At 33.9% G+C, this 22,897-nt stretch overlaps 1 protein-coding gene across 1 annotated transcript; it reads right to left on the bottom strand.

The window, feature by feature from the left end:
• Nucleotides 1-2,440: 2,440 nt before the first annotated feature.
• cabcoco1 (ciliary associated calcium binding coiled-coil 1) lies at nt 2,441-22,601 on the bottom strand. The gene is made up of 7 exons (XM_073828844.1): nt 22,494-22,601; nt 20,501-20,589; nt 19,779-19,948; nt 18,967-19,111; nt 17,712-17,784; nt 5,748-5,861; nt 2,441-2,653 (listed from the first exon to the last, which is right to left on the bottom strand). The coding sequence occupies exons 1-7, from the start codon at nt 22,599-22,601 to the stop codon at nt 2,441-2,443; spliced, it is 912 nt and encodes a 303-aa protein (XP_073684945.1).
• Between the last annotated feature and the right edge of the window lie 296 nt (nt 22,602-22,897).

The following is a 22,897-nucleotide window of genomic DNA, read 5'->3' as shown; positions in this document are numbered from 1 at the left end:
GAAAACATTACAGACATGAGAATGGATAGTAAAAATGTAAAATTAATAATTTGAAAAAAGTATAATCGCCCTAAAATAGGCTATACTGATTTCAATAAAAATATTGTTATATAGGTATTCCTATTGCATTATATTATGAATATAGATTATTGTATTACAGTAATTAGATTTACTTTTGAAAATAATGGGAAAGAATGAATGAATGAATGAATGAATGAATGAATGCCATCATGAATAAAATATGCAGAAAAAATTATAGAAATGAAAAAGCATAGTAATTTGAAAACAGCATAAACTCCTTAAAAATAGGCTATAGTGATTTCACCAAAAACAATTATTATATAGATTGTTATTTTTATAGTTTTATTATATAATTGTATTAGAATAATGAGATTCACCTTTGTAAATAAATATATAAATAAAATGTATAAATATATATATATACATACACATACACATACATACATACATATAAATAATCATGAATAAAATATGCAGAAAAGATTGCAGAAATGAGTATGGATATTAAAAATAAAAAATTAAAAAGATTAAAACAAATGTATTAATTAATAAATACCCTCATTAATGAAATATTACAGAAATGAGAATGGACAGTAAAAATAACAAATAAAAGAATTTTTAAAAAGCAAAAAATAGGCTATACTGATTTCATTAAAAATATTGTTATATAGGTATTCTTATAAAATTATTATATAAATATAGATTATTTTATTATAGTAATAAGATTTACATTTGAAAATATTGGAAATAAAGGATTGAATAAATGAATACCAAATAAAAAAAAAATACATGACATCATGAAGCAATTTAAAAAACAAAATCTCCCTAAAAATAGGCTATAGAGATTTCAACACAACATATTATTATATAGATTGTTATTCTTATAGTATTATTATATAAATATAAATTATTGTATTACAGTAATGAGATTCACCTTTGAGAATAATAGAAATTACAAAATAAATAAACCCCCATGTATAAAATGACCAGAACATGTTACAGAAATGAGAATACATAATGTCACAATGTTTAAAAAAAAGCTAAAAAATAAACTTGATTGTCTTTACGCTACATTCCACTTTTTGTCATGAATCGTTGACTCGCTGTAAAACAATATACTGCACTCATGCATATTTGTACGCAATGTTCCAGCTTTAAATGAAAATACACAACCCATTGTGTGCAGAGAAGTTCCCCCGTTCAGCACAAAGGCATATTGAATGCCTCTGGTCCACATCTGGAATGGTAATGTTATTGGTAAGGAAGTCATTCTCTGTAATTCCAGCATTTGTAATTTTCAGTGTTTCTACCATATTAGGTATGATGAGATCCACAGAGTTATGGCATTCCTGGGAACTTTTGAAACTAGAATAATATCCAAGGGGGAAAAAAAAGGAAACAGAAAAGAATAAATATGGATGTAGCAAACACTTCAAACCAAACGCGGATGACTCTGATATTAAACACGCTTCACAGTGACTTCATACGCTCCCCAGAGCCACACGGGTTACAATTAGCATAGAAAAAAACAACAACAGCTCGATAGAATCTATTGAAGCAGCAAGATTTTTACCAAACATTTTACATGAGGTTATATTTAGCAAAGTGATATATGTAATTGACCTTCCTCTGACATTAAAAAGAGAGGCAAAGCCCGGGAGAATTGATGGAAATAGCGGCAGCTCTACAACGTATCACTCACATATAAGATGCACACACAAGCCACTACAAATGGGCTCTCAAATTACAGTGCGTCTGCCATTTGAAATAAAGGCTTGTCACACAGACGACAAAGGTCTTCATGGAACATGGCAGGAGAATTGAATGACCCCCATAATCATTAATCCCATCAAAGTGAAAAATTACGCATGTCTTTCTATAGCCCCTTCCATTCAGGTCTTGTCAGCATGGCCTACGGCAACCGTCTGAAACCTCCAACACATTCGACGTGTAAAAACTTGCGATAAAGACGACACAATTTAGCAATCCTGCTTGTTTTGTGCAATTGTGGCAGTCACGGTAATTCAATTCCACCTTAAGTCTACCGTAAAATTAATCACGTTATCTGCAAGAAGCTGTCTAATGTACTTTACGTTATGCGGCGAATACCAATGATATTAAGCAGGAGAGCGTTATTCAAGTTTTAATACCGAATACATTTTTTTAGCCTAATCACACCGTGGGTGGAGGTTTGTGGGAGAATATGAGCGGAACTGTGATATTTTCAGAAATACTGTTCCTGATACATAGTGTGTTATTCATTTTTGCCTTTTAAGATGTTTTATTAATGCTATCTGCAATATTCCTGCCCTCAAGCCTTGAATGTTATTCTTGTGGAAACTGGCTCAAGCGAATAAACAAAAAAAAGTGTTTTTTTTTTCCTTTCGCTCTCTGTTGGAATTAATCAGCATGTTTTTTCTTATAAACAGGCCGTCGTTATGTAAGGCAACTGGGAAGGCTTGTTTTTTTGCTCAAGGGTGTATACCTGCAGTTTTGCTAACATCTCCTGGGTCATTTCCCCCAGCACCTCTCGAACATCTTCGACACTGAAGCCCACGTGATTCCCAGGACTTTCTTCCAGCTCAGCTTTTCCAGGTTCTTCTATATTCTCCTTTTCAGGTTCCTGCACAGCCTATGGTCATTGAAAGAGAAAATTCAGGCAAAAATAAAAATTCTGTCATTATTTTATACCTACATATCATTTCAAATGTTATTTCATTCACACTCACACTGTTTTTTTTTTTGTTTTGTTTTTACATATTGTCATAACAGTATGGAAAACAGCCGCATAAAGATTTTTTTATACATCTTTAAATAAATACTAAATGAGTTGCAGTTGTCAAAAGTTTACGTACACCTTGCAGAATCTGCAAAATGTTCATTATTTTACCAAAATAAAAGTGATCATACAAAATGCATGTTATTTTTTATTTAATACTGACCTGAATAAGATATTTCACATATAAGACATTTACATATAGTCCACAAGAAAATTAAATAGCTCAATTTACAAAACATACACTTGTTTTTAATACTGTGTTGTTACCTGAATGATCCACAGCTGTGTTTTTTTTTTTTTTTTTGTAGTGATCATTGTTTATGAGTCCCTTGTTTGTCCCGAATAGTTAAACTGCCTGCTGTTCAGACAAATCTTTCAGCTCCTACAAATTCTTTGGATTTCCAGCATTTTTGAGTGTTTGAACCCTTTCCAACGACTGTATGATTTTGAGATCCATCCGAGATCACACTGAGGACAGTTAAGGGACTCATATGCAACTATTACAGAAGGTTCAAATGCTTCACTGATGCTTCAGAAGGAAACACAATGCATTAAGAGCCTTATTTAACATATTTTGTCTTCTGGGAAACAAGTATCTTCTATAGCTTCTGAAGGACAATACTAAATGAAAAAAAAAAGACATTTAGGCAAAATAAGAAAGATATACACATCCTCATTCTGTTCATAAGTTTACACCCCTGGCTCTTAATGTATAGTGTTTCCTTCTGGAGCATCAGTGAGCGTTTGAACCTTCTGTAATAGTTGCATATGAGTCCCTCAGTTGTCCTCGGTGTGAAAAGATGAATCTCAAAATCATACAGTCATCTTTGGAAAGGTTTGAAATACACAAAAATGCTGCAAAACCAAATAATTTCAGAGACCTGTAGGATTTTTCTGAAGAACAGCAGGCAGTTTAGCTGTTCAGGCTCATGAACAATATCACTAAACAAAAAAACACAGCTGTGGATCATTCAGGTAACAACACAGTATTAAGAATCAAGTGCATGAAAACTTTTGAACGGAGTCATTTTTATAAATTCAACTATTATTTTCTCTTGTGGACTATAAGTAAATGTCTTTTATGTGAAATATCTTTAAGTTTTAGGTTTAAAGTTTTAGTTTTACGCAACAAAATGGTTATATCTAAGTGTGTGAGTTGTTTAGTTACTTTTTAAAATTAGTCTTCCCACCAACGCCATTATATTGTTAATTCAGGCTGATTTACAAACTCTAAACGTGCACGAACACAAGGGGCGGGATTTATCGCATCAACCAATCACAGCCCAACATAACTTGTCACATCCGATCATATCGCGATGGAGACATTTTATAAATATATATTTATATACAGTATATATATATATATACACACACACACACACACACACATATATATATATATATATATAAGTTGTAAATAAAACCGATTACTAAAGTGTATTTTACAAGAAAATAACATTTCAGTCTTTCCACTTCAACAATTCACATTTAACTAAATGTGTTACTTGCCAGTTCTTTGTACTTATTTACTGTGTAAATTACTAGCAATTTCTGAGTGAAAATTGTTCCACAACTCATTGTATCCCCTTCAGCACATTCTCCACATCTGTTGTTCTGTGTATAAATGGTGATGACAATAACATATTAATGCTATTGCACAAGACAAAATTTATGAGTACAATGAAAATCAAAATACGTAAAACCTCTTTTTGGGCTCTAGGTTTTGACCTTATTTTAAAATATATGGCGTAGCATGATTCATTAAGCACAAGCCTATTAGTTATTCACATTAAAAGCAAAATATGCTCTGAAGTGATTTATTTTTCTTAGCTTTTAATGTAATATTACATCAAAGAACTAATGGGGGAATTTACTGAGCATTCATGTGGGAAGGCAACTGAGAACTGAGTATCTTGTGTGAGAAAACTCATTCATAAAAACATAAGTAGTAGCACAGCGCCTACATGTGGCATTTTTCTGAACAGCACACACTTCCTGGATCGTGCACACTGTGCATTCTAATGAGATTCTGCAGAACACAGGATTCCCACGCCTTCTGACCAATGCATTTCCATGTATTTTCCAGGGATGTGGATTTAAAGATCATTTTATAGAGAATGCACATAGTATGTGTCATATGTAAATTAAAACAGGATATTTAACAAGATAACTTGTTGGGTGGAACTTGATTTTAAAATCAGGGATTGACTGAATCGTGAAAATTACACATTGGATGGGAGAGGTTTGTGACGTTAATGGAAAAGGAAAGTCTTTTCAGAGTTGGAAGATGTTATTACATTTTGATGAAATATTACACAGTATTACTGATGAACTGTGCACAGCAGGGTCAGTTTGGACTTTAATGCTGGGAAACCAGAGAAATGTATATTGACATATAAATTCCCATGACTTTTAGGATCTTATTCATTTTCATGACTTGAATGGGAAAATATGTGGGAAAGTTAAACATACACAGCCCCTTAAAGGTGAAATGTGTGGACATTTTTATATTCAATATTTATACTAGATAAATTTTTTCTGTACTCAACAAATAAATTATTAAAAATACATGAATACAAAAATAGTTGCAAAAGAAAATTCTCAGAGGGGCTGAAAAAAACCATAAAGATAGAAATGGTGCTTGTGATGTAATCCTTCTGCTATAATATACGATTCCCTCTGCTCAGTACAGTCTATGTTCTCCAGCTGTACAGCACAGTGTCTGTTAAGGAAAAGTGTTAGTCATACTTGGAAGCAGATTTGTGTTTCCTCTGAAAATGAGAAACATGTGAAACGCATCTTCTCTGAAAGGGTAATTCCAAGCAAAGTCTGAACCACAAAAAGAATACAACAGTTTACTGCGAGCCAAACACGTTAGAACGCTTTTTGGATAGTTCAGCCATGATTGCAGCAGGGACTGGGCTGGAAGGGAAAGGAAACATTTTACCTGCTCAGGCGTTTGGACACGTGGGGGAGCCATGTAATGGAAGTACAGATCAGCGGGCAGGCCTTCTTCCAGCGGGGCAGCAAACTCAGCAGGGTTGATCACCTCAATGCATCTCTGAAAACAAAACACCCAATCTTTTTAAATTCATTAAATATGTCATTGATGATTACTTCCTGCAACATTAAAGAAACAGTTCATCCAAAAATGACAAATCTGTTATTAATTACTCACCCTCATGATGTTCCAAAACCATATGACCTTCGTGGTTTAACCTTAATGTTATGAAGCTACAAGAATACTTTCTCTGTGCAAAGAAAACATCAGAATGCTGACTCCAGTGTCAGTAGCACTACATGCATGTGTCATGGTACTTACCTGAATGAGATATTCCATCAAAAATATTTTAATTTGTGTTCTGAAGATGAACGAAAATCTTGCGGTCTTGGAATGATATGAGGGTGTGTAATTAATGACAGAATTTCTATTTTAGGGTGAGCTGTCCCTTTAAGTAGGATAATATATAGTCGATCAGTCATTATCAGAGCCCTGACAGGAAGTAGATCTGCAACAACTCATCAATAAAATCAATAATGAAGATGATCAACAATTTGATTATCACTTAATCACAACTCGGTGCACGGTACACGGTGCACAGAAAACATTTGTCATGTCACTTCACAGTAGTGAATAACATACAGAGATAAAGCACAATAGAATGGGATCATTTTTTTATATACTGTATATATTTCTTGTTAGACATTAAAAGTTTAAAGGGGTCCTATTATGCTTTTTCACTTTTTGAATTTTAGCGTGTGGTGTGTATGTTTATGCATAAAAACATTTACAAAGTTACAAATCTCAAAGTCCACTCCAAAGGGAGATATTTAGTTTTTAAAAAATCCCTATTCAAGAACTACAACGAACGGCTCCTTTGGACTACAGCGTTTGTTTTCCGGATGCTATGATGTCACAACGTGGTCAGTTAGAATATCATTCAAAAAATCCCGCCTACAGAAATTCGAATTGTAGGTGGGTGGGGAGGGACAAGGTCGGGGATTCACCTAACTTTAGTGATGTAGCATGGATAGCCGCTTTGTACAAACACAAGCATTGACTAAAGTGGCCGCAAACTGCTCCGGTAGCCGTGCTGGAGCTGCACCGTTGATGTGTGTGGTATAGAGGGTCGAATCACATGTGGAACAACGGCTGAAGTAAACAAAAGCATAGACTAGACTAGACTAGACTAGACTAGACTAGACTAGACTAGACTAGAGCCGCGCCACAGATATGTGCAGTGCGTGGTAAGAGATTTATTCATCATTCAGTGTAGATAGCTTCACTAGCCTTATGCTGGAGCTGGTTTCGGGCATGTAAATAATTAAATAAATTAGCACAATAATGATAATATCATGCACGATAGGACCAACACTACTGTACTGTATTATTTACTAACCCCCCATGCTTCCTAGGTTCAGGGGCGGACTTTGCCATTAGGCAAAGGTAGGCGGTTGCCTTGGGCCCCGAGCTGCAAGGGGGCCCCCTCAAAAAAATTTGGTCGAGGTGATTTTTTTTTTTTTTTTACTTTATGGCAAATGTCAAAGATTCTCTGAAAAGTCATCAGAATACTATAGAATATATGTTATGGAAACTGGCGCCTCCCTCGAACACCACACTGTTGGACTATTCCATTATTTCACGTCGCATCTGCTGCAAAACTGCGGAAGTGATTAATTGAAGAAATATTCTATATTTCGTGCTACAGCATACATTCTGTCAGATACATTTCTGGCGCCTCCGTCTCAATACTGTACAACGCAGCATACATCCACGTCAAATGATAACTCAGCGGCAGAGTTCCACTCACGCAGGGGCGTAATTTCCATTGAGGACGCACTTTTCAAAATCCCGTTTGTGTCCTCCTACTTTCAAATGGCTTTGTAAAAGTAATCTCTTGTATTAGGCTATAACATGCTCAGCGCCGTCGAGAGTTTCGCGCGATTGTTAAAACCAAACATAAAACGCGAACGCACTTTCAAAAGCAATTTTAATACCTCAAGTTTAGAGAGTGACTTCCCAATGCGCGCAAATTAGGCTACATAAAATATCTAGGCTGTTATTATGTGAGCAGATAATAAGATGATAATGTTGTCTATAGCTCTGTATCATGCTTGGAAAATGTGGTCTCTATTTGCAATTTGAATATTAACAGAGTAGCCTTCCTTGATTATGGTTGCATTTGTCAACACCACTAAGAACGAACTGTGTCGTTTATTTTTTGTCATTTCTACTGTAGATTGTTTAAAAATACAGTGGCTGCCTCTAATTTAAATGGCTCTAAAAGAGAAATTTACCAGCTTGTTCATGTACTCATGTTTACATTAATTCTTGTCCCTTGCTTAAGGCGTAACATAAATATATTAAAGGCTTTCAGAATTAGCACATTTGCTTGTAAAACATCGACAATCAGAATCGGCCATGAATAATCAAGATCGGTGCATCGTGCATTACTAAAAACAAATTGGGTGCTCCTAATTTTTTTTTTTTTTTTTTGGTGCTCCTAACTTTTTGAACGTGGGGGCACCAGTGTTACCAAGTAAAAAAGTTAATTTCAAGCCCTGTGCAGGTAACAGCACTTCCGTGTTCACTTTTGGCCATTATAGTAATGACGAAGACTGTAATACAGCATTTTACATTTATGTGTCCATATTGATCATTTACATGATTTATGGCGTGTGTTTCTTCTCGCTTTAGTAAAACAAGATAGACGACTATAAACAACTTTTACAATTTAGGCAGCAGCAAACAGATCTATTTGGGAGATTCTGCTTGGAAACCAAGGTAAATAGAACAAATGGCAACTCTTCCTTGTGAATAGATAATAAATATTATTGCACAGGTAATATATTATGAGAATACGATTTTACAGTTTTACAAGGAGGAACAAAATATGTAGAGGGCCCCATGTCTGTGTTTGCCTTGGGCCCCAAAATGGCTAAATCCGCCCCTGCCTAGGTTTATATGACTTCCTTCTTTCAGACGAATGTAATCGTTATATTGAAGTTATATTAAAAATAATCCTGGCACTCCCAAGCTTTAGAACGGCATAGACAAGTATTTCTCTCCATCAGTCCAAAACAAGTCGATCCATAATAAAAAGTGCCTCAAATGGCTCTGGACAAGTCAAAGCCTCCTTTAGCGATCCAATGTGTTTTTGTAAGAAAAATATCCATATTTAAATCGTAGGAATCACTTTAATCTAGCTTGCGCTAACAGTTGTACATGGGACTTGCTGCTTTGGGAAGGGGCGTGGCTGTACTGAAACGCTGTCTAAGCTGTTCGCCAATCGCAACACAGTGTCACCACTAACCAATCACAACACATTTCGTTTTTCAAAAGGTGGACCTTTATTAAACCCGGAACTAATCGAGCCAATTGTGCCAGCCTAGGGAGAAAGCTTTTGTAATAATGTAAATTATGTGAAAATAATTTACATTTTTAGAACCACCAAGCATGATAGCATGTTGTAGTGCACTGCCAAAACAAAATAAAGACTTTGTAATAGAACATAATAGGACCCCTTTAAAATTCTCCCCAACAGAAATAATTGTATTTTTTATGAGAGGAATAAAAGTAAATAGACTACAGTAGTGTAAATGTAGTATAAATGTAATATGTTCAGATGAGAGAATGAGCTCCTCCTACCACATAGCTTTTTCGTTATTATCATTTTTAAGTTAGTTAGTTTGACTTTCTAATGCTAACAATCAGTTTGAATTTTAATTCATTTTTGCACAAGGTTTATTTGCACAGAAACATCCACTATGTTGTTTGGAAGACAACATTAAGCAGGATGTGGAATAACAATTTTGTAAGTAACTGATTAAAATGAATTACTTTTTTAATTAAAAGTATTATTTCTTTTTAATCAATTTTGGATTTATTTATCTACACTCCCAGTCAAAAGTTTTTGAACAGTAAGACTTTTAATGTTTTTTAAAGAAGTCTCTTCCACTCACCAAGCCTGCATTTATTGGATCCAATATACAGCAAAAGCAGTAATATTGTGAAATATTTTTGCTATTTATGTATTTTAAAATGTAATTTATTCATGTGATCAAATCTAAATTTTCAGCATCACTGATCCAGTCTTCAGTGTCACAAAAAAATTAAATAAAAAGCTTTTGGAACATTATACACTATACCACTCAAAAGATTGGAGTCAGTATCATTTTTATAGAATTTAAAATTGTAGAAATGAAAACTTTTATTTAGCAATTGATGATAAAGACATTTATAATGTTACAAAAGATTTCTATTTCAGATGAATGCTTCCCTTATGAACTTTCTATTCATCAAAGAAACCTAAAAAAAATCACTCAGCTGTTTTCAATATAATAATAATAAATCTTTTTTGAGCAGCAAAAAAGGATGATGTGATACTGAAGACTGGGGTAATGATTAAAAAAAGTCAGCTTTGAAATCACAGGAATAAATTACATTTTAAAATATATTCAAATAGAAAAGTTATTTTAAATAGTAAAAACATTTCAAAATTGTACTGTTTTTTTCTGTACTTTGGTTAATAAAATGTTGCTTAGAGAGTAGAAGAGACTTCTTTAAAAACATTAAAAATAAAACTGTTCAAAAACTTTTGATTCGTAGTGAAATAATCAATTACTTGAATAATTTATCGTCAGATTAATCAATTATCAAAACAATTGTTTGTTGCAGCTAGTGTTGGCTAAGTTACTCTAAAGAAGTGATTAATTACTAGATATTAATTACACCCTCAGCAGTGTAATTAGATTACTGTACCAATTACTTTGTCTAAAAACTATTTCTATTACTAATAGTTATGACTAATTAATTTCTAAATCCCATATCAACCTCAACCAATTTGAACAATATAATTAATAGACATGACGCTGTTCTTTCAATTCTTTTGAATAAATAATATAAAATCACATATATTATTCTTGACTTAAATGAAGAAGTTTACATTAAAAAGATTTTAACATTAGATGTTAAATTTTTCATTATTGTTTTATATACAATTCTAAACTCTATACAGTATATAATGCCACTACATCAAAAGTAACTGTAATTAAATTACAAAATAAACAAAAAAATATTTTCAGCTTTAATCAATATTTTACTTATTAATTTGGTGAGTCATTTTGTAATGGTGGTATAGTGCACAGTCAGGTGGTCAATATCTAAAAATCAAGTATTTTAGAGAGCAAAGCAATTCTCTTGCGTCTTAATTTCGTGTGGTGTATCTGAAAATATATAGGCCTGCATTAACAGTTAAGTAAAATTTTCTCCGGGTGGAACATTTTCTGCTCATTTAGCAGGAGGCCCTTCACCCAGAACCCAAAACTAGCACACTAACAAAAACAAAGAGTCTTGTGGTTTGTATACCGAACATAATTACATCGCCAAATTGAAGCAGAGAAGCAGAGCAATGCTCTTTCATTACTGCATTGTTTCCCATTATTCCCAATGACATGATTCATGCGTGTTCCATCTCAAGCAATAAACAAATTAACGTCAACAGTATCATTTTAATAGGAATAAAAATAGAACGCCTGCTGCAATTCATTGTCCTGTTTTCCTTTTGTGTAATTCGTAAAACATCTTGATTCAATAAACCGGTTCCAATACGAGGGAAATAAACAAGTACATTAATATTCTAAATGTGCTTTGAAGTCCCTTTCAAAACAAATAAAAAATTGTTCTGTTACATGGTGCCATTGTATCAGTGACCTAGATTTTGTTTTTGATCCCTGTTCACTGTAAGATGCTCAACTGCAGCTCTCATTATTTGTATGCTACAGCATAAAGCAACATTCAAACGCTAAACAAATCTGTGCCTTGATGTTTGATGTAATCAGATCTTCCCGTTTTAGAGATCTCAGATATACAGATGTACCCCGCATGCAGAAATATTGATGTAAGTGGAATGAAATGATTGGTTATAATCCTCTGGCTTGACATTTTGAAAGTGTACTCAGAGCACGATCATCACGTGTTAATTATGGATGAGCAAATCTGATGGGAGGCTGATTTTCTGCTCAAGCTGAAATTCAGAGAGAGAGACGACAACCCGCATGAGCGTTTCCCGCAATGGAGGATAACGGTATGGAGGAGACATGAATGGACATGAACAGCGTTGTGAGGAAATTCATGTGAAAACACAAGAAGAAAAACGCAAAGCATTCACATTATTTCATAAAACTGGGATTAAACCATTGCAGTTATATTAATTACTGTTACAGTGCCTTTATGACCCTATTAGAGCATTAAAGTGTAGTTACATGGACTTTCAGTGGAAGAAAAGAAATCAGAGTACATTTATTTATTTTCATAAATGTTACCCAAAAGTTAGTCTCGCGTAGCCAGACCTTCAGACTGACGGCTGAAGGTCTGGAATTCATGGCAGCTTTAATTGGCCAAGGCCCGCCCATAAGGCCGTTTGACCGACATATCAAACAACCAATCACAGTTCGTTTCATTCAGCGTCACTTTTCGGGGCGTAGAAATGCCCCCACAACAACAGACTGGCGTGCAACAAGTCAGTCATTGAAATAACCAGCATTGAAAGTTAACGAAGAAGAGGGAGAACAAGCAGTAAGTCAGTAATTTGTTCGCGAAAGTCGCAAATGTGTATAACAACAACGGCGTCTGCATAAGCACCTTTTAGCAAAACGCTGAGTAAATCAGTCTGCACTTTGTTTCCCGGCGGACCGAAAATAAACGCGACACTCGCGTGTTCCGGAAATCCGATCAAATTCAACTAATCAGATGACGACTTCGACATTCCTGAAGTGTTTCCAGTTAAGTGTACCATATGCATCAGACGTTTAGCCAACGTTCCGTGGGCATGACGTCTGAGGCTGAGACTACCCAAAAGTGACTGACTATCATAAAAGCATTCAATGATCCAGTATCAGATTTAATAATAAATATATTTAAATCTAAGCCATGATTTTGATCATCTGGTTTATTTCCAATAATTTTGCTTTGGCTAGCAGATGTTCTGAAAGGCCAGTAAAGTAAAAAAAAATTGGTAGTCAAATTATCTGGTGAGTGGAAAAAGTTCATTTCAAACCCGTGTCATGACGGTGGATTTTATTTATTTATTTAATTTTTTCATTCACTTCATAATAGTAACTATACAAAACAAATTAACATTTAAATTATTAGGGGTTCAAGTGCAATCTTTTATACAGGTAACAAGCTGAGATTAGGAGCACTCCCTTTAAGAGAGTGCTCCTAATCTCAGGTCGTTACAGGGATTAAAGCAAAAAAAAATCTTTTGACTGAAAAGTTTTCCTTGGCCAAACACCATTCCACAGCCGTACTTGTCACACACCCACTTTATAAGCACTTTTATTCCTTCTTGTAGTGCTTGTCCTCCTAATTTAAAATATGTAGAAGCATCTTCTGATCATTAATAAAAAATTCTGATAAAAAATAAGCCTTCGTAATATGAGGTGACATTTGACTCCTTAAAGTGATTTACAGTGGCATTTTCTTTTTACTTTTGTAATGGCATTTTTAAAATGTTATTAAAAGTATGTCATTATCTATGTCAAATTCAAAATAATTATATTTATAAGCTTTTTTAAAACGTCTAATTAAAGCAATATAATAATAATAAGATTGTGGCACAGAAGAACACAAAAGTGGCTGCATTTTCAGACATTTAATAAAGCTCAGAGGTGGCATACGTGCAAATGAACTCATAAATTAAAGGGGCTATATGTAACTTTTTCCCCAAAATAAACGTAACAATAGCCTTTTTATTTGACCATTTATGACTCAAACATCTCCTGATGAGCATACTGACACCTTGTCAGCTCACAGTGGGTGCACCTATAAGCCTGTATCCTATTTTTCCTATTTTATGTCGGGTCGGATTTTTTGCGCGCTGTCTGCGGATGTGACGTCAAGCGCGTTCATGTTAAACGTTTCAGATCACTCTGCCACCACCGCTAGTCATATATATTGCAAACAAACTTAGTTTCTCAAACAATATAAGTATTTGACTGTTCTTACCTCTGTAAACATAATGTTGACTTCAGAAAGGAAGAGCAGTTCCGTTTTTTGGCCACAGGTGTCAGTCGCGAGTTTAAATTTCAGAAAGTTACATATAGCCCCTTTAATGTTCAGATAAATGTTTTAAATATAACATTTTGAATATAGAAATATTAAATGTTTTAAATAACTGAAATTATATGTTACAATGAAACTAAATTGATTCGTTTGAACGGCTGATTCATTTGGGAATGGATAATCATGAATCACTAGATTCATTCAAAAACGCACTTTCATTCATGAATGAAACACCGTTGTTTTGCTTTTAGAGATGCGCATCAGCTGAGCTGTTGCTTTATTGGAAGTATGTTCACTGATAAAATTAAGTAAAATCAGGCAGTCGAGTTATAGTCAGACAACGTAAGTCATAAAAGTATAAAAGACACCTGGGAGCCAGAAATCTTGCTGATTGAAAGGGGATCAAATACTTATTTCACTCATTAAAATGCAAATCAATTTATAACTTTTTTGAAATGTGTTTTTCTGGATATTTTTGTTGTTATTCTGTCTCTTACTGTTAAAATAAACTGATGATTTTTCTTGTCAGTGGGCAAAAGTACAAAATCAGCAGGTGATCAAATAATTTTTTTCCCTCACTGTATATAACACGATTTACACCATAAGCGTCTACGGCTCTAAATCGGCCACCGGAGCTGATTGCGGCCACTCTAGTCAATGCTTGTGTTATTTAAAAATGTGAAAGTGTTCATATATTTAAAAAAAAAATGCCTTGTATTGGTACTGTTTTAAAAAAGCTTAAAATGCTCTATAGACTTTCCAGTATGAGAACAAAATGCCAGTGTTATCCTTCTGCTCACGAGTACTGTAATAATGGAAATAATTACATGGAAATAATTAGTTGTTTTATCTTGCAAAGATATGCTTTCTTCTTCTGTTTTCCACGTACATTTTTTGAAAATTAATCTAGTATATTCTGGATTATAAATCGTACTTTTATCATCTGAAAATTGCTGCAATTTCTGAGGCGACTTAAAGCAATCAACGTCAAGTGCAAAGTGTGCACATTTGGACTGGTGACGAATGAGAAAGGCAAGTGAGTTTGTATAGTGCATTTTCCAGCAACCACACCGCTAGTTTCAGTTTTTCTTTAAATATTTAGGCTGGACGTTTAGAATAAATGTTGATAGTGAATGCCACAAGAATTAGTTTGTTTTTTAATTACATTTTAGTTCCTTTTTCTGTTCTGAACACTGCTAAATTTACAGAATTTTTTGCAGAGTGAGGGTAATATAAATACATGTTTCTAATTGTTTTGTTCATTTTACATTATTTATGAATGAAATGATAAACTGTGTCTTATACATCAGTTGACTTGTGCACCAATGCAACCTAACTGTGCTCATAAAAGTAAGGTAGAGATGGTACAAGAACAGTACAAATATAGTACATACAGTACAGTAGTGCGTGCCAATTAAGAAAAATAAATAAATAAATAAAACGCTTAATTTGTCATACACATATTGTGCGCCCCCTCATTTGATGTGGCCTACGAGTCAAAAAGTTTGCCCACCCCTGCTCTAGATCAATAACTTTTTTTTTTTAAATTTAACTTTAACGCTTTGGGTAGCCATAACGGGGTTGTTTAGAAAAGGGGCATGTCCAAATATATCCAAAAGCCTATAAATCCTAAAGAGAAACTCTACTAACTTTACAAAACTAGGTGAGCACATGTGACAGATTCGAAATGAGCATGCAAAATTTTATGGGGATTGGCCAAAAATTGGCACTATAATTTTAAAACAGTATATTCTAGGGCTGCACGATTAATCGAAGGTGATTATCATAAGCGTTTCGTCAGTAAAGTCAGTTCTGTAATCAGTAGTAAATGTTCAGCATGTGCTTTCAGATAGAGCAGCATTTACTACATAAAACCATAGTTCACTGATAAGCTACGCAATTTCACATTCATTATCGCAGACGATTTAATCATGCAATAATGAAATCGCAGCTATCCCTCTGTGATAATAACAGGTGTTTGTGTAGTTTCTCAGTGAAATACGGCTGTGTTGTAAATGCTGCTACATCTGAAAGCAAGTGAAAACCGCATTTAACAGCATGTTCTTACTCCAAACTCACTTTAAAACATCAGTCGAGTGTTTCAAATAAATCTTTCTGTAAAATGTTGTGGATTCTTACACAGAATAAGGCCTGCAACGTATTTCATAGTATTTTAAGCAGTGATGAAGGCACTGCATTATACATATACTTTATTATAAGAAACGTTTTAATAAGAAGATTAACCATAAAGTACCTTTGAAATTATTCATACCCCTTCATTTTTTTCACATTTTGTTATGTTAAACTACTTTAAATTACTTTTTTCCCGCATCAATCTACACTCCCTACTCCATAATGGCAAATCAAAAAATAGGTTTTTAACATTTGTGCAAATTTATTACAAATAAAAAACTGAAAAGATCCTGTTGCATAAGTATTCATACCCTTTTCTGGGACACTCAAAATTGAGCTCAGGAGCATTCATATTGCTTCTAGATGTTACTACACTTCGAGTGGAGTTAAACTGTGGCAAATTCATTTGAATGAGTATGATTTAGAAAGGCACACACCTCTCAGAACTGGTTTAACAGCTGAAAATGCATATCAGAGCAAAAACCAAGTCCTGAGGTCAAGATAACTGCCTGTAGAGCTCAGTGACAGACTTGCATTAAGGCAATGATCTAGGGAAGAAGGCTCACAGAAGCATTATCCATAATGGAAGACGATTGGAACAACTAGGACTCTAGAAAATGTCTGCCAGCCCCCATCCAAGCTGACAGAGCTTGATAGGTGAAAAGGTGAGGCTAAGAATGGCAGATAATTGCCAAATGCAGATGTGCAAAGCTTGTCACATCATACCCAAAAAGACGAGGCCATAAAGGTGCTTCAACTATGTACTGAGTTAAGGGTATGAAGACTTATGCAATGTAGTTATTTCAGTGTTTTATTTTTAATAAATTTGCACAAATGTTAAAAACCTATTTTTTGCTTTGCCATTACGGAGTAGGGAGTGTAGATTGATGTGGGAAAAAAGTAATTTAAAGTAGTTTAACATAAGGCAGCAACATAACAAAATGTGAAAAAAATGAAGAGGTATGAATAATTTCGCAAGGCAATGTATATTGTCGTAGTCGTGTGTTTATTAGTCACGTTGAATCAATAAAAGCAGTTAAATATTTTGTTTATTCAGTTGCAGTGATTGTGAATTCTTCAGATTCATCTTCTTTCTTATGCTTTTGCTTAATCCTGATTGCGATTTCATTTCGATTTATTGTGCAGCCCTAGTATATTCCTATGGTAAATGTCTTGAGATTACAATGATAACCACTGCCTAACAGCAGCGGACCACTAATGGGCTAATTCAACTCCCTAATATAGTAGTTTTAACAGCTTTTGCTTTTGGATTCATATTTACACTACTATAACAATACACATCACATTTTAACAAAGTTTACCACTTCCTTTCTACTGAGGAATCAGTTTTTGCAATTATGTCACATTATGAAAACAGTCAGTGAAATAGTTTTATAAAAATGAGACACTTTCAGTTAGCATCATATTTTACAGTGTATAGCCACAGTACAGGTACTGTTTTGGAGTCTGGAGTCTGTGAACAGTGAGTCACTGCACAGTTGACTGATTACTGAATGCAACATTTTTACTCTGGAATGTAAAAACAATTTACCAAGCTCTGAATAACATGACTGAACTAGTGATTTAGACTAAACAATGCACTCAGATATGTTGATATGTTGAACACCACTGTGTCAATGTAATAATATAATATAATAGAAATATTTCATAATATTTCAATATTTGATTTTACATATCAAATCTGAATCTTACCTCTATTTTCAGGAGTTGCTTCTCTCTTCTATGACTGAACAGTAATTCATATAGTCTGTAGTGCTGGAAAAGACTGTTTATAGGGTATACACATGAAGAATATGAGAATGAGGAACTGTAATACTGTCACAGTTGTTGACAATATTGAACGTCACAACGATAACATATTTTTGTTGGCTCAGAAGCTAATATCACCCTGGTTCCCTCTAGAAAAACCCAACAGGATCTTTCTGCTAGATTTTGTATTATTTTAGAAAAAGTCTGTGGCCAACAAAAGTGTGTGATTCTTACAAATTTTGTTTATCTTGATAATCTTCACAAATGAACACAATTTGTCTACATTCTAAAGCCGAACAGTAGCCTTTTTCAAAACAAGTAAAAGCTTAAAAAAATCTCAAGGGTATATTACTGATGTAGTTTATGTCATAGAATAAAACATGAAACTATCTTGAGTTTGTGTTAACCACGGACCTTATTTCAAGCATTTAACCAAAAACCCACTGACTTCAGGATGATGAAACCAGAAGCGCTAAAATGATCATTTCTGGGTTTTGGCCTACTAAAATGTCATCCCAGCAGCTCTCTATTCAAACCCTTGACTTGCCAGCAGTTTGCAAGGGTGTAATTATGGTCAATATTGAGATGTCTGGCTATAATCCCTATTTATGCTACTATGATTTGTGCCTTGAATGGTAATACTGCATTAAAATTCAATGTAATCTAATGTTCCATGAATAATAACTCTTTAAAAAAAAAGGCAAAACATTTATATTAATATTTTAAATGAACATGCTCAATAAAGGAGACTGAAAATAAATTAAACTCAAGTACTAACAAGCAGTCTGAATTTAGCCGTCTGTTGACGGGTGCATTACTGAGGCTTTCAGGTAAGCAGAGAAATCAATCGTGCTTGGCTATAATACACATACTGTTTGTCATTTTTCAGCATTGTGCATCAGTGTTTTTTCCTTTTGCTTTCTAAAAGACGGATGATTTCTATGCAGCTTGTTATGCACCACTGTAGTCTGCATGCTTCACAATCCACTGCTGTATGAATTATGCATAACATTGATTATGAAGACCATAAAAGGATTCTAGTTTGCTTGTTGCCGGCTGTCTAATAGCAAAGCGGCATCTTGCGTCAATTAATAACATGCGCCGGATTGACAATGACCATATCCATATTCAAGAATTAAATGTGCACTTGAGCATAATCATATGTATTTAGGAAGAATGTAATTAAAGGATGACAAACCTGATCTTGAAGTAATCTGTGATGGCTTTGATTTGACCAGTGGTGAATAAAGAATTAGCTTTAGCTTCTGTTGATGAGGATTGTCTGGTGGCAAGTACTGTTTGCGTAAATGCCTTGAAATTATCAGCAAATGATGACTGTTTGTCTGGAATAAAGAAAAAAAAAGGTAAATCAGGCAAAGATCTGTACTATGCTTTGCAAATTCATACCAGATTCTCAATTGGTGTTAAGTTAAATGGATTTTTAAAATATACAGTAGCAGACTTAAAGGAGTAGTTCACTTTCAGAACAAAAATTTACAGATCATGTATTCACCCCCTTGTCATGCAAGATGTCCATGTCTTTCTTTCTTCAGTTGTAAAGAAATGGCCTTTTTTGAGGAAAAAATTTCAGGATTTCTCTCCATATAATGGACTTCTATGGTGCCCCCGAGTTTGAACTTCCAAAATGCGGTTTAAATGCAGCTTCAAAGGGCTCTAAATTTTTTTTTAGAAAATAACCGATTGTTTTGCTAGATAAGACCCTTCTTTCCTCGGCTGTGATTGTTTAGAGCCCTTTGAAGCTGCATTTTGGAAGTTCAAACTCGGGGGCACCATTGAAGTCCATTATATGGAGACAAATCCTGAAATGTTTTGCTCAAAAAACACAATTTCCTTACAACTGAAGAAAGAAAGACATGAACATTTTGGATGACAAGGGGGTGAGTACATTATCTGTAAATTTTTGTTCTGAAAGTGAACTACTTCTTTAAAGTATCAACCATGGTTGACTTTCAAACGAAACAAAACTTGATTTTAGAGAACGCCACTTACTTTTTATGTTGTCTAGTAGTTGCTGTAAAAGTGCCATGATGAATGAGATTTGCTGAGAATTGAAGTTCATCTCTTTGGCCCACCAAAATCCACTGATAAAGTACTCCAACAGCGCAGCTTCTTTTACACATGCTTGGTGGTTTTTGATATTCAGTATATCCTCAAACTGTCTTAAAATGCAAGACATACAATATGTGAACCTAGACCACAAAACTTAAGTAGCATGGGTATATTTGTAGCAATAGCATAGGTCAAAATGATTGATTTTTTTCATTTATGTAAAAAATCATTAGAATATTAAGAAAGGTTATGTCCCATGAAGATATTTTGTAAATAATAAAAGTAAATACATCAAAACTTAATTTCTGATTAGTAATATGCATTGCTAAGAACTTCATTTGGACAACTTTAATGGTGAATTTTCTCAATATTTAGATTTTTTGGTATCCTCAGATTCCAGATTTTAAAATAGATGTATCTTGGCCAAATACTGTCATATCATAACAAACCATATATCAGATGATGTTTAAATCTCAAAAAATACCATTATGACTGGTTTTGTGGTCCAGGGTCACATATATCATGAAAGTCATATCATATATGGAAATTAGATACAAAGGTGTATTTAATAATGACAGAAGCTCACAAAAAATGACACTGTTGATGCTCAAAAGAGCTGTGACACACATGCGTATGATTAATGATTTTAAATTACAACTTACAACTGCACTTGGTCCACAGGCAGATTGAGAAGAATATTTAGTTGGTCTTGCTTTACAAGTTCCCACTGAGGAAAAGAAATATTCACTTCCTAAAATATAAGATCAAATTATTACTAGAAAATACACTTTCATTAATTGAAATTAATAAGAAATTGATCTTTCCCTTATAATATAACTATAATCCCTTATAATATAACTATAATATAACTGAGTAATCCATGAGTTGATTTTCCTGATATTTTATATTTCATTTTAACAAAATTTTAAAGTATATCTACAGTAGTTAAGGTTTAGTAGCTGACTGTTGACACTGACACTGACTGTTGTTGAAAATCAGTTGTAAAAACATTATTAACACAGACTGACCTCAATAAGATATTTTACATAAAGACATTAACATATAGTCCACAAAAAAAGTTGAATTTATAAAAAATTACCCTGTTCAAAAGTTTACATACACTTGATTCTTAATACTGTGTTGTTACCTGAATGATCCACAGCTGTTTTTTTTTGTTTAGTGATAGTTGTTCATGAGTTCCTGACAGTTAAAATGCCCGCTGTTCTTCAGAAAAATCCATCAGTTCCCACAAATTCTTTGGTTTCCCAGCATTTTTGTGTAATTGAACCCTTTTCAACAATGACTGTATACTTTTGAGATCCATCTTTTCACACTGAGGACAACTGAGGGACTCATATGCAACTATTACAGAAGGTTCAAACATTCACTGCTGCTTCAGAAGAAAAAACAATGCATTAAGAGCCAGGGGTGAAAACTTTTGAACAGAACAGAGATGTGTACATTTTTCTTATTTTGCCTAAATATCATATTTGTTTCATTTAGTACTGCCCTTCCGAGGCTACGAAGATGTTGACATGTTTTCCAGAAGACAAAATAAGTTAAATTTACCCTGATCTTCAAATTCATAAAGTATTCACCCCCGGCTTGCATGGTTTTTCTTCTGGAGCATCAGTGAGCATTTGAACTTTTTGTAATAAGTGTGATAAGATGGATCTCAAAATCGTACAGTCATTGTTGGAATTCAAATACACAAAAATTCTGAAAAACCAAATAATTTGTAGGACCTAAATGATTTTTCTGAAGAACAGCAGGCAGTTTAACTGTTCAGGACAAACAAGGGACTCATGAACAACTATCACAGTTGTGGATCATTCAGGTAACAGCACAGTATTAAGAATCAAGTGAATGTAAACTTTTGAACAGGGTAATTTTTATAAATTCAACAATTATTTTCTTACTCAATTTTGACCAAATGTGTAGTTACCGCGCTTTGCCTTTGGAGGGCATATGTAAATATCTTTTATGACAAATATCTTATTCAGGTCAGTACTTATTCATGCATTTTGTATGATATCCCTCTTATTTTGGTAAAATAATTAACATTTTGCAGATTCTGCAAGGTGTATGAAAACTTTTGACCTTAACTATATGATCAAATCAAACATATAAATCTACTTTGACAGTTGAGGACTGTATTGCACAACAGGATGAATCTACAATTTTAAATGTACTCTAACAGTGTTTGTTTCATGATATCTTGCACATTATTACAGTGTAATTTGTATTTAATATTTCATTTAATGTCATAAATAACAGGTGAGATTAAGATATAAAATACATACCATCATATCACCACAAAATGGTCAAATGTGACCATGTAACGTTAAAGAAAACATATTTTATGTCTGGTGACATTATATTAACGTTAGCCTATATAACAACGGTGGAATGAATCAGTTTAATTACATTTTTAGGCACTGGTATACAACTTCAAATGTTTGCAAATGATATTAATACAAGTTTTAAAGTATTTGTTTTATTTATTTAACTTCTGTGTAGATTAGGGATCTTCTTCAAAGGTGTACGCTAGTAACGTTACCTTACTCCATCCTAGCTTTGTAGCAGTCGTCTAAACACTTAACGTTAGTGAATGACCGAATTCATACGGATGTAACGTTACTATAGTTTACGTACACTGAGCCTAGTGTCATCTTTATCCGCTTTTCCTCCTTTTGATCTCTTGATCTTCTCTGAGTTTTCAGCTGATCGGACTCCTTCTCGGGATCTCTCTCTTCCAGACATGTTGTTGTCTGTATACTGTTGCCAGGAAACCACTATGACGTTTATGCGCGTTCATGAAACTCGAATAACAAACATTTACAAAAACAAAAAGTTTAAATAACTTAATTTTAAAGTTTACATTTAAATAAACTAATTTGCACGGATAGTAAATGGCACAGAACTCCCTGCGTGTATCTAGCCAATTGTCTGTGTTTATGGTGTTTGTCTATGTTTTATTCGTGATCTTTCCTTTAAAGAGGAGTAGCCTAATTTCGATTAGTGTTAATCAAATAACATCTGAAGAACCGATTCACTAA

This window comes from Garra rufa, chromosome 22 (assembly GCF_049309525.1).
Source record: "Garra rufa chromosome 22, GarRuf1.0, whole genome shotgun sequence".
NCBI classification, from domain to species: Eukaryota; Metazoa; Chordata; class Actinopteri; order Cypriniformes; family Cyprinidae; genus Garra; species Garra rufa.
Note: the sequence above shows the minus strand (reverse complement) of the source record. Positions and strands in the feature narration are given on the sequence as shown.

What these genes read in the sequence shown, in the direction of transcription:
- cabcoco1 (XM_073828844.1), bottom strand. Translation starts at nt 22,601, where the DNA reads ATGTCTGGAAGAGAGAGATCCCGAGAAGGAGTCCGATCAGCTGAAAAC. An exon ending in CCTGTGGACCAAGTGCAGTT is followed by an intron (nt 19,949 to 20,500) that starts GTAAGTTGTAAT and finishes TTGCATTTTAAG; the next exon opens with ACAGTTTGAGGATATACTGA. An exon ending in GTGTCCAAACGCCTGAGCAG is followed by an intron (nt 2,654 to 5,747) that starts GTAAAATGTTTC and finishes CAATGACCATAG; the next exon opens with GCTGTGCAGGAACCTGAAAA.